Source organism: Neomonachus schauinslandi, chromosome 4 (assembly GCF_002201575.2).
Source record: "Neomonachus schauinslandi chromosome 4, ASM220157v2, whole genome shotgun sequence".
Classification (NCBI taxonomy): Eukaryota; Metazoa; Chordata; class Mammalia; order Carnivora; family Phocidae; genus Neomonachus; species Neomonachus schauinslandi.
In genome coordinates, this window is record NC_058406.1 from 188,055,506 (window position 1) to 188,071,256 (window position 15,751).

At 44.5% G+C, this 15,751-nt stretch overlaps 1 protein-coding gene across 1 annotated transcript; it reads left to right on the forward strand.

Moving 5' to 3' along the window:
- Positions 1-87: 87 nt before the first annotated feature.
- Positions 88-11,556, forward strand: ZNF34 (zinc finger protein 34). Its single transcript, XM_021688883.1, has 7 exons — positions 88-131; positions 4,579-4,621; positions 6,162-6,215; positions 6,634-6,720; positions 7,029-7,155; positions 7,583-7,702; positions 9,752-11,556. The coding sequence occupies exons 4-7, from the start codon at positions 6,688-6,690 to the stop codon at positions 11,113-11,115; spliced, it is 1,644 nt and encodes a 547-aa protein (XP_021544558.1). The 5' UTR covers positions 88-131; positions 4,579-4,621; positions 6,162-6,215; positions 6,634-6,687; the 3' UTR covers positions 11,116-11,556.
- The last annotated feature ends 4,195 nt before the right edge of the window (positions 11,557-15,751 follow it).

Genomic DNA, 15,751 nt, shown 5'->3' on the forward strand with positions numbered 1-15,751 from the left:
TTTCCTAGAGCGGCCAGAGGGTGCCTCCGGTAGGACGCGGGGTGAGGGCGTCACTTCCGGTTGGATTCGATTGGCGCGGCGGGTGGGGCTAGCGGGGCCTGGCCCAGCGGCGGCTCTTCTGCGGCGCTGAGGTGAGTGTGGGCCGGGCCGGGGCGGTGGTGACCGCGAGGTCTCCCGGGCGCGGGGCAGCGGCCCTTCCCTGTAACCGCCGAGATGCTCCGTGCGGGGCCCGCCCCGCGCTCGACAATATCTCTCGCCCCGGCGTCTGTCGGGCGGGCCGCGTCTCCCCTCTCGGAGCCCCCTCGAGAAGCCCTGTCCCCGCTTCGTGGTTTCCGACGGGCCCCAAGCCCCAACCGGTGCCCTCCCCAGCCCGGCGTCCGCTGTCCGCCTACTCCGGCCCGGGGTTGTTCCTTGCCGGGCCCCGGCCCCGCCCGAGAGCCTTCCTCCCGGGTCTGATGACTCGGGGAGCCCCGGGGTCTCCCCACCGGATTCTCTCCCCAGGTCGTCCCAAGGGGCTGCTTCTGCGTCCCGGGGTGCCCGGGACCCTCAAGGCCTGGTGACTCGAGGCCCTTTGCCTTCCCGGCGCCTCTCGCCCGGCAGACGGCCACCAGCTCTCCAAAGTCAGCCCGCCACCGCCGCCCCCAGCATGAGCCGGGCTTTTCCCTCGCTTCCGGGTCCAGGTTGTACTCCCCACTCTTCCCCAGCGCTCCACCCCGCCCCATTTCCCCCCTCACCTGGCCTCTAGCTTGGAGCAGTTAATGCCTGAACACACTTTCTTGTCAACTCTTACATTAATCGTCTTCCCCATTTACCGCCCCCCCGGCCGTGCCCCCTGCAGTTTCTGGGCTTCCTCTTGCCTTTAGCAGTTCCCAAAATGCCTGTCCCACTGCATGTTCCTTCCTGCTTTCCCACCCTTTTTTGCTTCTGCTGCTCCAAGGCCCTCCTCTCAGCAGCCGAATTTTTGTTTTTCTTCTTTAGGGGCCTTTATTCAAGGTCTGACACTGTAGACTTTTTAAATAAAAAACGCACCGTGTCGTTGGTTTGAAAATACGTTAAAAAAAAAAAAACTTTTAGAGAAAACTTTAAAGTACAGAGAATGGATTACCAAACACTAGTGACCGGGTTTGCCGCATGTATTTAAAGATTGTAGTTAAGGCGTGCCTGGGTGGCTCAGTTGGTTGCGCGTCTACCTTCAGCTCAGATCATGATCTCAGGTTCCTGAGATCGCGTCCCAGGTCGGGCTCCCTGCTCAGCCGGGAGCCTGCTTCTCCCTCTCCCTCTGCCCCTTCACCCTGCTCCTGCGTGCTCTCTCTCTCTCAAATAAATAAATAAAACCATAAAGAAAAGATTGTAGTTAAAAACAAAACAAAAACAGGGGTGCCTGGGTGGCTCAGTCGGTTGGGCGTCTGCCTTTGGCTCAGGTCATGATCCCCGAGTCCGGGGATTGAGCCCTGCGTCGGGCTTCTACCCCACTTGTGCTCTCTAGCTCTCTCTCTGTCTCTCAAATAAATAAATAAAATCTTTAAAAAAGGCAAAACAAAAACATATATGTAATCTCTATGGCCAACGTGGGGCTTGAACTCACCACTCTGAGATGAACACTCACATGCTCTACTGACTGAACCAGCCAGGCACCCCCCTCAACTTTTTTAAAGAAAGCTGTTGAAACAGAATTGCTCTTAGATGCAAGCTCACCAGTCCCGTTTGCTTCCCTAAGCAACCCTTATTTTGAACAACAAATTTTTGTTTGTTTATTTTTATTGAGGTGTAATTGATAAACAGGAATTCTATAAATTTTAGGTGTACACTTACGGTATATGTGTTCGTTGTGAAATAATCACATTCAATCTAATTAGCATGTTCATCATCTCACATAGGTACCATTTTCTTTTTTTGTTTTCTTTGTGGTGAGGATATTTAATATCTACCCTCTTAGGAAATTTCAAAGTTACAATACAGTATTGTTGACTGTAGTCGCAGTGCTGTACTTTAGATCTCCACAACTTTCATCTTGCATACCTGAAAGTTTGTACTCTGACCGACCTCTCTCCATTTTCCCCAACCCTCAAAACTTGGCAGCCAACCATTCCACTTTCTGCTTCTATGATTTGGACTCTCTTGGATACCACATATCAGTGAAATCACGTAGTATTTGTCTTTCTGTGTCTGGTTTATTTCACCTAGCATAATGTCCTCCAGGTTCATCCATGTTGTAGCAAATGGCAAGATCTCGTTCTTCATGGCTGAGTAGTAGTCCATGGTGTGTATATACCACATTCTGTATCCATTCGTCTATCGTTGGACACTTAGGTTGTTTCCACATCTTGTCTATTGTGAATAATGCTGCAATGAGCATGGGAGTGCTGGTCTCTCTTTGAGGCAGTGATTTCATTTCCTTTGGCTAGTATAACCAGAAGTGGGATTACTGGATCATGTAATTACTTGAAACATAGAGAATACACATTTTTCCAGATATATATTCAAAACTATTAGAAAACACCACAAACCACGCCAACAACGACCTAAATAAATGGTCTGTTTTGGTTCTATTTTCAACTTTTTGAGGCACCTCCACACTTTTCCACAGTGCATTCCCACCAACAGTGCACAAGGGTTCCTTTTCTCCACATCCTTGCCAACACTTATCTTTTGCTTTTTGATAATTCTCATTCTGACAGGCGTGAGGTGATAGCTCATTGTGGTTTTTATTTGCAGTTCTCTAATTAGGTTGAGCACCTTTTCACTTACCTGTTAGTCATTTGTATGTCTTTTATGGAGAAATTTAGGTTCTTTGCCCATTTTAAACCCATTGGGTTTTGTTTTGTTTTTTTTTTCTCTTGAGTTGTGTGAGGTCTTTATGTATTTTAGATCTGAATTTCTAATCAGATACATGGTTTGCACATATTTTCTCCCATTCCTCAGTTGCCTTTTCACTCTGTTATTTTGCTGTCAGCACATTTTCTTACACCTCTACACACCTACTAGTGTTTTAAAATCTACATACATAATATAATATTGATATTTTACACTTAACCGTTTCACTCAGCCTTAAAGCTTTGCGCTGCCTCTGACATTGATGTGGTTCATTTCTTCCGACCACTGTGACCTTGACTGTTCCCTGATGATGGATATTGAGGTTGTTTCCCTTTTTTTCTTATACACAGGCACATGGTGACATTCTGGTGTATTTTCTTGTGTTCATTAGCAAGAGTTTCTGTAGGGCACATACCTAGAATTAGGTGTCCTGACTGAATTTGCAGGGTTAAAGTTCTGCCAGGTGGTGCCAGATGGGTTTCCAGAGTGACTGTACTAGTTTCCTATAGGACTCTGAGAATCTCTATTTTCCCTTATGTCTTCAACATTTGCTATTGTGAAGCATTTTATGTTTTCCCCAGTCTATGGGGAGAGAAGTCTTGAATTTGCATTTCCTTAATTCTCAATGATGTTGAAGATCTTTTCAGATTTTTTAAAAAGATTTTACTTATTTGAGAGAGAGAGAGCATGAGGGGGGAGGCCAGAGGGAGAAGCAGACTCCCCGCTGAGCAGGGAGTCCGATGCAGGACTCAGTCCCAGGACCCTGAGATCATGACCTGAGCTGAAGGCAGATGCTTAACTGACTGAGCCACCCAGGTGTCCTTCTTTGATCTCATTATCTGATTTCCCAAGTCATCCTGTGTTCATTTTTCAAATAAATGGTCTTTTTTGGTGCACTTTAAAACATATTTTGTATATCTTTTTTTATGTATTAAGTATTTTTACAAATATCGTTCACTCCGCAGCTTGTCTTTTAATATTGTGGTGTCTTGTACAGAAATTTTTGGAGTAAAATTAAACCATTTTTTCCTTGATGTACTGTATTTTGCATATTATTTTCTTATAACAGCTATAAATTTTATTTTAAACACTTAGATCTTCAATGTGCTTAAAATATATTTTTGTGTGCCGTAGAAGGCAGCGATTGAATTTTACTTTCCTATGGAAAATCCGTTGTGTTGGTACCATTTTGAATAGCGTGCCATTATGTCATTAGCATATACACGGATCTGGATGTTCCTTACTTTCTTTACTGTGCTCCAATCTCACTTTTGTTAACGTAGCCTTACAGTAAGTCTTGCTATGTGGTAGGGCGTGCCTCTGCCTACCTTCTTTTTTGGCATTGTCTTAGTTAATCTTGGATCATTTTATGATACTGAGTCATTTTGTTCAGATTTCATGTTATGTCCTGTTATAATTTTGATTGTACAGAATTAATAGATTTATTTGGGGAGAATTGACTTTTTTTTTTTTAAGATTTTATTATTTGCAAGCAAGAGAGAGAGAGAGATCGAGCGCACAAGCAGGGGGAGCAGTAGGCAGAGGGAGAAGCAGGCACCTCGCCGAGCAAGAAGCTGGATGCGGGACTCGATCCCAGGACCCTGGGATCATGACCTGAGCTGAAGGCAGATGCTTAACAACCGAGCCACCCAGGTGTCCCGAGAATTGACATTTTTATGATACTGAGTTCTCCTATTTATGAACACTGTTTTTCCATAGGTCTTCTTGATGTCCTTCAATAAAGTTTTATCATTTTGTCCCCAGGGTCTTGGACCGCACTCTGATAACAACTGTTGCTGCACGTATGGTATGTAGAATTATGTCCCCTTTTTTGTTCTTAATATTTCTTTTTCCATCTCTTTTCTGCCCACCCCCCATTGGACTTGCCAGATGTTTGTGTGTTTTATTAGCAATGTTGAGATTATGTTTTGTTTCTTTAAATCAAGTATTCTTTATTTTCCTCCATTTTTTCTTGATTCACTTTTCTTAGTCTGTGTCTAATTTCTTATTGAATGTTTAGATCATTTATTTCAGTCTCTCTTGTGCTAAAATAAGGGCACTAAGAAGGCACATTTTTCCTTAGGTAGCCTCTGTTTCCATTTCTGTGTTTTTCTTGGAGGGGGTACTTTTTATTATTTTTTTTAAAGTTTTTCTTTATTTATTTGAGAGAGAGCATGCATGAGTGGGGGGAAGGGCAGAGGGAAAGGGAGAAGCAGAATCCCTGCTGAGCAAGGAGCCTGATTTGGGGCTCCATTCCAGGACCCTGAGATCATGACCTGAGCCGAAGGCAGACACTTCACCGACTGAGCCACCCAGGCTCCCCTGAGGTGGTACTTTTTTATCATATATTTCCAGCATAACAGCAGTGGTCAGAGAATGTTTTGCTAAATGTTATTAGTCTTTGGAATTTGTTGAAACTTTCGTTGTTGGCATGGTTTGTGGTGTTTTCTAATATATATCTGGAAAAATGTGTATTCTCTATGTTTCAAGTAACTGTTCTCTACTTGTTCCACTTGTTCCTGAGGGAAGTGTGTTGAAATCTCTCATTCCAGGGGAGGTTTGCCAGTTGCTCTTTGCTACTTCACTTAGCATTGGCTTTCTACATTTTGAGTTTCTTGGTAGATACACACTTGTCTGTAATTATAGCTTCTGGGTGGATTTTCCTTTTATTAATATGTATTATTCATTTTTGTTCCTATTAACGATTTTTACTTTCTGTTCTGTTTTGATTGGTATACATACTGCTAAACTACACATAGCAATGCATATTAAGCTCAGAAGCATCACGATGGAGGGAAGAAGCCAGAGGAGTGTAGACAGCATAGTTGCTTTGATAAAGTTCACCAGAAGCACAGCTGGTGGAAGTCAGGATGGAGGCTCACCTTTGGGAGTTCAGGAAGGAAGTAGAGCCTGCAGGGGCAGGAGGGCTGACGTGGGTGCTGGTTCTATGGGAATGGGCCCTTTGTGACTGCCCCTTGGGCTGTGTGTTCAGGATTTGTCGACTCTTCTGCATAAATGTCATATTTCAATAAAGAGTGTTAAAGGTAAAGAAAATGTAGGGGCGCCTGGGTGGCTCAGTCGGTTAAGCCTCTGCCTTCAGCTCAAGTCGTGATCCTGGGGTCCTGAGATTGAGCCCCACGTCTTGCTTCCTGCTTAGCGGGGAGTCCGCTTCTCTCTCCTTCTGTCCCTCCCCCTGCTCTTGCATGCATGTGCTCTCTCTCTCTGTCTCTTAAATGAATAAATTACATCTTTAAAAAAAAAAGAAAAGGTATATAGCTACTATTTATTTTAATTAGCGTTTGTGTGGTCTAGCTTATATTCAGCCTTTCTGTGTTACTTTATTTTAGGTTATGCAGGTGCATTTTGTGTGTATCTATCAGAGAATCTTGTGCTTCTAGTAGGTGAGTTTAATCCTTTTATTTCTTACCATTACTCAGCTACTGAACTTGTTTCTATAGTGTTGTATATTTTACCATCTGTACTTTGACTTTGTTCTGTACCTTCTGTTGATTTTTTTTTTCCCTTCTCTTTCTCCTCAACACTTAACAAGTTGTCTTTATTCTTTCATATAAATTGAATGAGTATCACCATCTTCCTCCTGAATGAGACAGCTTGGTGTGTCAGGTTGAGGGGAACAGATGGCCTGAAGAGCTGTGCACCTGTGCCTGCAGTGGGGCAGAGTAGGGCAGGGCAGCCCCAGGCAGGGGGCGGAGTCTGCCCGGGAGACCAGCTGTGCCCCGATGGGGATGAGTGTGGCCCTGAAGTTGCCCATAGGAGGGGCCAGCCTGGGCCTCCATGTGTTCCTCTCTCTTCCCTCAGCACCAGTGTGACTCACTGCTGACTCCTCCCCTGGGAAGCCCAGGGTACCAGGTGATGGCGGCTTTGCACCTGTCTGCCCTGCCCCAGGTGAGTATCCATTTTCCCTAGAGGTCTGAAACCTCCACACAGGGCTTCCCTGCCTGCTCTGCCTTAGTAGACACTGTCAGGCGTCTTGGGCTAGGGTATTGAGCAGAGGACGGGTGACCCTGGGACTCCCCCAGCCTTCTGGCGTTACTGGCTTCATGACCAGGGGCGCAGGCCACTCCCCTGGGCCGTACTGGGGGATCGTGCCTGTACTCACCCTTGTGCTATTACTCCTGGTATGTTCTGCTGCTCCCGCCCCCAGGGCCCACCCTGAGCCACACCTGGGCCCGCAGCAGCCCCTGTCATTCCAGGCTGAGGTGACCTTCGAGGACGTGGCCGTGCTATTCTCCCGGGAGGAGTGGGGCCGTCTGGGCCCTGCTCAGAGGGGCCTCTACAGGGACGTGATGCTGGAGACCTACAGGAATCTGGTCTCCCTGGGTAAGGCCCCTCACTAGGATGCTGGTCAGGGAACAGCCCTGGGGACTGATGGTTCAGCAGGGGCTGGGCTGGGGGCTTCACCCTCTGGTCCTAGGCAGTCCTGGTCTATACAGAGGAGGGGCCAGGTGGAGCTGGCTCAGTGATTTTCTCCTCTGAGCTCCCAGATAAGACGGCCTCCCTGCCCCAGGCCCAAGACAGACCCCTCTCCAGAGGGATTGCGTACCTCCAGGTGGAGAGAGCCCCCTGGGCTTTTGTTCCCTGTGCTCAGATCTCATCTTCACGACCATCCCCAACCCTCCAGAGTGTCCAGACTTCCCATCACCCCACTTTGCCTGTGGTTCTGCTTCCCACCAGAGTCCCAGATGAGAATCCACTCAGTGCAGCCCTGCATCCTTGGCACCAACCCTAGGCCCCGTTTTCTTCCCAGGAGCTGGACCTGCAGGTCCCAAGCCTGGGGTGATCACACAGTTGGAGCAAGGGGATGAGCCGTGGGTCCTGGATGCACAGGGCGCCAAGGGGAAAGAGCGACTGAGAGTCAGTATCTCAGGTGCGTGAGGGGGGCCACTTCCCTAACAGTTGCTGAATAAGCATTTGTCAGGATCCAAGATGTGTGGTTAATGACTCAGGCATTTAGAACAAGGTATATCAGGAGCAGCATGACAACCCTGGGAGTAGCCTGTGCTGAAGTCCAGGTCACCTCCATCAGCCTGGGTGCCTCAGTGTGGTGATTCTTGAGCTGAATCTTCTAGGAGGGTGAGAGGGGGCATTGTTGGCAGAGGAGAAGAGGGAAGTCTGGACCCCCAGGACCCCCAGGACCCCATGGAGCCCTGCCCTTGAGAGCTCATGCCCTGTGAGGAGGGTCAGATGGGGCCATGGTGATAGAGACCATTGCTTCATTCTCCTTTTCTAAATTATCCACTTGACAATTGTAGACCATTACAAGAAAGAATATCTCTTCACCCACATACCAGTGTGTTCTGTCGTGTGCCTGCTATCCCCTTTCTAGTGCTCTCTGTTCTACACCCATATACGAAGGTCACTTCTTTTTTTTTTAAAGATTTATTTATTTATTTATTTATTTGACAGAGAGAGACACAGTGTGAGAGAGGGAACACAAGCAGGGGGAGTGGGAGAGGGAGAAGCAGGAGAGGGAGAAGCAGGCTTCCCGCAGAGCAGGGAGCCCGACGCGGGGCTCGATCCCAGGACCCTGGGATCATGACCTGAGCCGAAGGCAGATGCTTAATGACTGAGCCACCCAGGCGCCCCACGAAGGTCACTTCTTGACAGGAATGCAGCGATCCCATGTGTACTGCTGTCATCTCCTCATCTCCTTTTTCACTCAGTGAGTGTCCATTTTTATACACATGAGTCTCAGTCACCACTTTTGCTGGAAGTGCCAGTGGGAAGGGTGCTGTCTGGTTTCATTGCTATGGACAACTCCGATAAGCATTATTTTGCACGTCTTGATAATGTCCTAAGAAGCATCTACTGGTTAAAGGACTTGAATTTCTCTTTTGTAAATTTGTTTATTCAGATATCAATACTTAAAGAACCAGGATAAATCCTAAGTTTATAACTCAGTGAGTTTTTATAAAAACCATCTTCCAAATCAAAATGCAGAACATTTCTAGTTCCCTGGGAACCCACTGGGCCTCCTCTGTCATTTCCCACTGCTCCTCACAGGGTCCTTCTCTCTGACTTCTGGAGGCCACTCTGCCTCTTAGCTCTGTGTCTGGTCTCATTTGGGGCATCTGAATGTTGTGAGGGCTGCCATGTTGTGCAAAGTATGTTCTATTCCATTGCCGTACAGTGTTCTATCATATGAATATACCACAAATTACTTTCCATTCTTGTTAATACTTGGTTGTCCCCATTTTGGGATTGTTGTGACTGTTTCTCTTCCTCACAGAGAATGCATTTCTGATGGTGTGTTTCTGCAAGTGGAGTTGATGTGTGAATGTCTAGGCAAGAAGTAAGGAATGGAGGCTTGAGGGTATCAGGAAGCATTCTGTATGGCATCTTGAGTTTAAGGGGCTGGTGGCTAACTGGGTTGCCTCTCAGGCCTCTGAGAAAAGCCCAAAGAATGGGTTCAGCCTGCTAGGGAGAGCTGAGGGTCACGGTGTGCCCTTCTGTCCATGGTTGGCACAACGTTGGCCCTCTGCTGTCCTGAGGAGGCAACTGATTTTCCTACCATGGATTTTAGGGTGGATTAGCTATTGTTAGGTGGCCTTAGGCTCACTTTTTTGTCTGTCAGATGTCCTCCGTGACTTTCAGGGCCCCTCTGGTCTCCATGGTGGTACAAAGCTTCTGTCTTCTTTCCTTTTCTAGTGAGGACTGGCATTCTACAGTCCCACTTAGGCAGAAGGCAGGCAGGAAGAATTGGTCAGGCCTGGGTTGAAATACTTGCACTGCTGCAAGATTGCAGCCTTGGGTGAGGTCTTTAAGCCTCTGAGCTGCAGGCTCTCATCTCTGTAAGTAAGGCGTTGTGACTTTGGAGATGATGGAATTGGTACTGTACAGGTAGTCAGCAGCATCTCCACATTTTCCTTCTCAGGTCAGAACAGGTGGTCCTAAGATGTTGTGTTCATTGTTCCAGGTCATGGGACCAGGACTGAATACAAGGAGTTGTCTTCAAGGGAGATGCTTGATGGGGAAGAACTGGATCAACTCCAGAGGGCTGTTCCCCAGGGACCTGATCCTGGAGAGACCCATGCATGTGTCTGGGAGCCAGAGGAGAGCCTGGACAAGCTTGTGGAGCAGAGAGGCCTGAGGCCAGTCACATTGACCAATGAGGATAGTGTCCAGGGGTCTGGGGGAAGCCTCAGGTTTCGGTCAAGCCCTGTCTCTGATCAGAGACCTCACAAATGCGATATATGTGAACAAAGTTTCGAACAGAGATCATACCTTAATAACCATAAGCGAGTACACAGGTCAAAAAAGACAAATATAGTCCATGATTCTGGGGAATTCTTCAGTGCAAATTTAGTTGTTAAAGACGATCAGAAAATTCCTCTTGGGAAAAAATTGCATTATTGTGGTTACTGTGGGAAAGCCTTCAGGTACAGTGCTAACCTTGTCAAACACCAGCGGCTTCATAGTGAAGAGAAGCCCTACAAGTGTGACGAGTGTGGGAAAGCCTTCAGCCAGAGCTGTGAGTTCATCAATCACCGAAGGATGCACTCAGGGGAGATCCCCTACCGATGCGGTGAGTGCGGGAAGACATTCAATCAGAGGCCCAACCTCATGAAACATCAGAGGATTCACACCGGGGAGAAGCCCTATAAGTGTGGTGATTGTGGGAAACACTTCAGTGCCTATTCGTCCCTTATTTATCACCAGAGAATCCATACTGGAGAGAAACCCTATAAGTGCAACGACTGTGGGAAAGCCTTCAGTGACGGCTCAATCCTTATCCGACATCGTCGAACCCACACTGGGGAGAAACCATTTGAGTGTAAAGAATGTGGCAAAGGCTTTACCCAAAGTTCTAACCTTATCCAACATCAAAGAATTCACACTGGGGAGAAACCCTATAAATGTAATGAATGTGAGAAAGCCTTCATCCAAAAAACCAAACTTGTTGAACATCAGAGAAGCCACACTGGAGAGAAGCCCTATGAATGTAATGACTGTGGCAAAGTCTTCAGCCAGAGCACACACCTTATCCAGCATCAGAGGATCCACACAGGAGAGAAGCCGTACAAGTGTAGTGAGTGTGGGAAAGCCTTCCACAACAGTTCCAGACTCATCCACCACCAAAGGTCGCACCATGGAGAGAAGCCTTACAAATGCAGCGATTGCAAGAAAGCCTTTAGCCAGGGTACTTATCTCATCCAGCACCGGAGGATCCACACTGGAGAGAAGCCCTACAAGTGTAGCAAGTGTGGGAAGGCCTTCCGGCACAGTTCCAACATGTGCCAGCATCAGAGGATTCACCTCCGGGAAGACTTCTCGAGGTGACCGTGGAGAAGGGCCCATGAGTTCCGCTGTGCAGTTCCTCCTTATGACCTACCCCACCCCTTTATTTATTGTCCACACAGTGTTGTTACAGATGAAGGGCATTTCTAATTAAAAACAAACAAACAAAACTCTTTTCTTAAACCAAAAGCAGTGCATGTTCATTTTGGAGAAATTGAGAGAGGTAAGCAAAAAGCAGTTCTCCCCCACTTAGAAAAAGAATCCATCACTGCTGATTTAATACATGCTTCCTTTCACACATAGTTAAGAGCATTTTAAAAAGAAAATACCGTGTGCTTGTCATTGCAGGACGTAGGCTCTTTTGGCTTTGCTATTTCCTCAATCCTAGAAAACTCACACTGGAAAGAATTCTACGTATTTACATATCTTTACATATTGTAAATTTAAAAAATGAACAGTCATACTTTTCTGTGTGTCTTTATAATAGAGTTGATAATTGCCATTTTTATTGTGGTAAAACATACATAACAAAATTTACTATTTTAACCATTTTTAGGTGTGTAGTTCAGTGGCATTAAATACATTTACAGTGTTGTATAACCATCACCACTATTTTATTATCTGAAACAGAAAATCTGTACCCCTTAAACAATAACTCTCCTCTTCCCCTTTGTCTCACATCCGCTGACAATCGCTGTTCTATTTTCTGTCTGTGAATTTGCCTATTCTAGTTTTCTCGGAAGAGGAATAATACAATATTTGCCCTTTATAGCTGACTTATTTCACTTTGCGTAATGTTCTCAAGGTTCATCCATTTTGTAGCCTGTACCAGAATGTCATTCTTTTTTATGGCTGAAAGAAATGACCTTGTTTGTAGATACCATGTTTTGTTTATCCACTCATCTGTTGATGGACACTTGGGTGTTTCTGCTTTTTGGCTGTTGTGCGTACTGCTGCTGTGAGTGGGTGTGCAAGTAGCTTTTTGGAACCTTTTTGGGGTGGTGGGAGAGAGAGTGCATGAGCAGTGGTTGGGGACCTAGTGGCAGAGGGAGAGGGAGAGGGAGAATCTTAAGCATGCTCCACATCCAGCACAGAGTCCGATGTGGGGCTCAATCTCACGACCCCAGGATCATGATCTGAGCTGAAATCAACAGTTGGGTGTTTAACCAACTGAGCCACCCAGGCGTCCCTTGGATCCTTACTTTCAGTACTTCTGGGTGTACTTCTGGGAGTGAAATTGCTGGGTCATATGGTAACTCTATGTTTACCTTTTTGAGGAACAGCCAAACTTTTCCACAGTGGCTGTACCATTTTACATCCCCACCAGCAATGAATAGAGGGTTCTAATTTCCTTGCCAACACTTGTTATTTCCCATTTAAAAAAAAATAATGTCATTTTAATGGGTGTGAAGTGGTATCTCATTGTGGTTTTGGTTTGCATTTCCCTGATGACTAACGATGTTGAACAGCTTTTCAGGCACTTATTGACCATCTGTATGTCTTCTTCAGAAAAATGTCTGTCCAGATCCTTTGCCCATTTTTGAATTGGGTTCTTTGTTTTTGTTTTTGTTTTTTTTTTAAGTGTTGAGGTATAGGAGTTCTTTGTATTTTTTGCATAGTAATCTCTTATCAGATACACGATTTGCAAATATTTGCTCTCATTCTGTGAATTCTTTCTACTCTCTCGTTTGTGTCCTTTGATGCACAAAAGGCTATTTTAAGCTAATTTTTATATATTGTATAAGGTAAGGGTCCAGCTTCTTTTGCATCCAATTTTCCCTACAACATTTTTTGAAAAGACTGTTCTCCCCATTGAATAGTATAGGCATACCTCAAAGATATTGTGTGTTCAGTTTCAGATCACTGTGATACAGCAGATATCTCAGTAAAGCAAAGTTATGTTTACATTACAGTGTACTAAGTGTGCAATAGCATTATGTCTAAGAAAACTGTATAAACCTTAATTTAAACACTTTATTTCTAAAAAATGCTATCATCTGAGCTTTCAGCAAGTCATAATCACTGATCACAGATTCCCATAACAAATATAATAATGAAAAAGTTTGAAGTATTCAGAGTATTACCAAAATGTGACAGACACAAAGTGAATAAAAGCTGTTGGAAAAATAGTGCCAATAGACTTGCTCACCATGGGATTACCACACATCTTCACCATGTAAGAAACACAATAAAGCAAAGCACGGTAAAACGAGGTATGCCTGTATTGGCTCAGGCTGCCAAAAAACAAAAACAAAAACAAACCACAGACCTGGTGGCTTAAAAAACAAATTTATCAAAAGAAACAAATCTGTCTCTCATAGTTCTGAAAACTAAGTCCAAGATCAAGGTGTAGGCTGATTCAGCCCTAGTGAGGGTTCTCTTCCTGGCTGAAATACAGCTGCCTTCTCACTGAGTCATCACATGGTAAGATCTCAGATGTCTCTAACTTTTATAAGGGCACTAGCTCTATCAGATTAGGGCCCCACCTTTATGATCTCATTTAACCTTTATCAACAGTTGACAGGCCCTATCTCCAAATACAGTCACATTGGGTTAGAGTTTCAACATAATGGTGGAGTGTGTGTGTGTGTGTTTGGGGGGGGGACTATAAACAGTTCATAAATGGTCTTGGCACCCTTGTCTAAAATCAATTGACCATATATGTAGGGGTTTCTTTTGGGGTTCTATTCTATTCATGTATATGCCTATCCTTATGTCACCACCATACTGTCACTTATTGTAGTTTTATAGGAAGTTTAGAAATCAGGAAGGGAGTCCTTCAACTTTGTACTTACTCAAGATTATTTTGGCTATTTGGGATCCCTGTCTGGGATTCCATATGAATTTTAGGATGGGATTTTCTGTTTCTGCAAAATCACAGCTTTTTTTTTTTTTTTTTTTTTTTAAAGATTTTATTTATTTATTTGAGACAGAGAGAATGAGAGAGAGAGAGCACATGAGAGGGGGGAGGGTCAGAGGGAGAAGCAGACTCCCTGTCGAGCAGGGAGCCCGATGTGGGACTCGATCCCAGAACTCCAGGATCATGACCTGAGCCGAAGGCAGTCGCTTAACCAACTGAGCCACCCAGGCGCCCAAAATCACAGCTTTTGATAGGGATTGCATTGGATCTATAGATCAGTTACGGTGGTATTGTCATATTAATCTTATCAAGTCTTCATGAGTATGGGATGTATGTTAATTTGTTTATATGTTCTTTAGTAGTGATCATTTCTGGTTTTCAGTGTACAAGTTCTTTGCCTCCTTGGTTAAATTTATTCCTAAGTATTTTATTTACTGTAATGCTATTGTGAATGGAATTGTTTTCTTAATTTCTTTTTTTTTTTGGATTATTTATTTTTAATGCATAGAAATGCAACTAATTTTTATGTCTTGATTTTGTATACTGCTAGTTTGCTGAGTTACTTTGTTCCTACGATTTTGTTTTGCTTGTTTTTTGTTTTGTTTTGTTTTTTGGTGTGTGCACTCTTTAGGGTTTCCTCATGTAAGATCATGTCATCTGTGAACAGAGATGGTTTTACTTCTTTTCCAACTTGGGTGCCTTGTATTTATTTTCCTTGCCTAATTGCTTTGGCTAGAATTCCTAGTACTTTGTTGAATAGACGTAGCAAAAGTGAGCATCCTTTACTTGTTCCTGATCTTAAAGCCTTCAGTCTTGGGGCGCCTGGGTGGCTCAGTCGGTTAAGCGTCTGCCTTCGGCTCGGGTCATGATCCCAGGGTCCTGGGATCGAGCCCCGCATCGGGCTCCCTGCTCCGCGGGAAGCCTGCTTCTCCCTCTCCCACTCCCCCTACTTGTGTTCCCTCTCTCGCTGTGTCTCTCTCTGTCAAATAAATAAATAAAATCTTAAAAAAAATAAAAAAAAATAAAGCCTTCAGTCTTTACCATTATGTATTACATTAGGTTTCTCTATATAATTTTCATTATGCTGAGGAAGTTTCCTTTCATTTCTAGTTTATTGAGTGCTTTTATCAAGAAACCATGAAGTTGTTTTGTTTTGCTTTGTTTTAAAAGATTTTATTTATTTGTCAGAGAAAAAGAGCACAAGCAGGGGGAGCAGCAGGCAGAGGGAGAAGCAGCCTCCCTGCTGAGCAAGGAGCCCGATGCAGGACTCAATCCTAGGACCCTGGGATCATGACCTGAGCCCAAGGCAGACGCTTCACCAACTGAGCCACCCAGGCGTCCTAAGAAACCAAAGTTTTGTCAAAAGCTTTTTTTGTATCACTTGAAAAGATCAAATGGGTTTTTTTCTTCATTCTTTGTTGGGAGGTTTTTGGTAATTGATTTAGTCTTCTTACTAGTTATTAATCTATTCAGATTTTCTCCTTAATGAGTCTCTGGTAGATTGTGTGTTTTTAGGAATTTGTCCATTTCATCAAGGTTATCTAATTTGTTGGCATACAGTTCATAGTATTCTCATATAATCCTTTTTATTTCTCTAAGGCTGGTCACAATGGCCCCACATTCATTTCTGGTTTTTAATAATTTGAATTTTCTCTACTTATTTAGCCTAAAAGTTTGTCAATATTGTTGATCTTTTCAATGAGCTAACTTGAAGTTTTGTTGATTTTCTCTATATTTTCTAGCTCATTATTTCATCTCTGATCTTTACTATTAATCTTCTATTATCTTGTGTTTAGATTGCTTTTTTTCCTGGTTTAT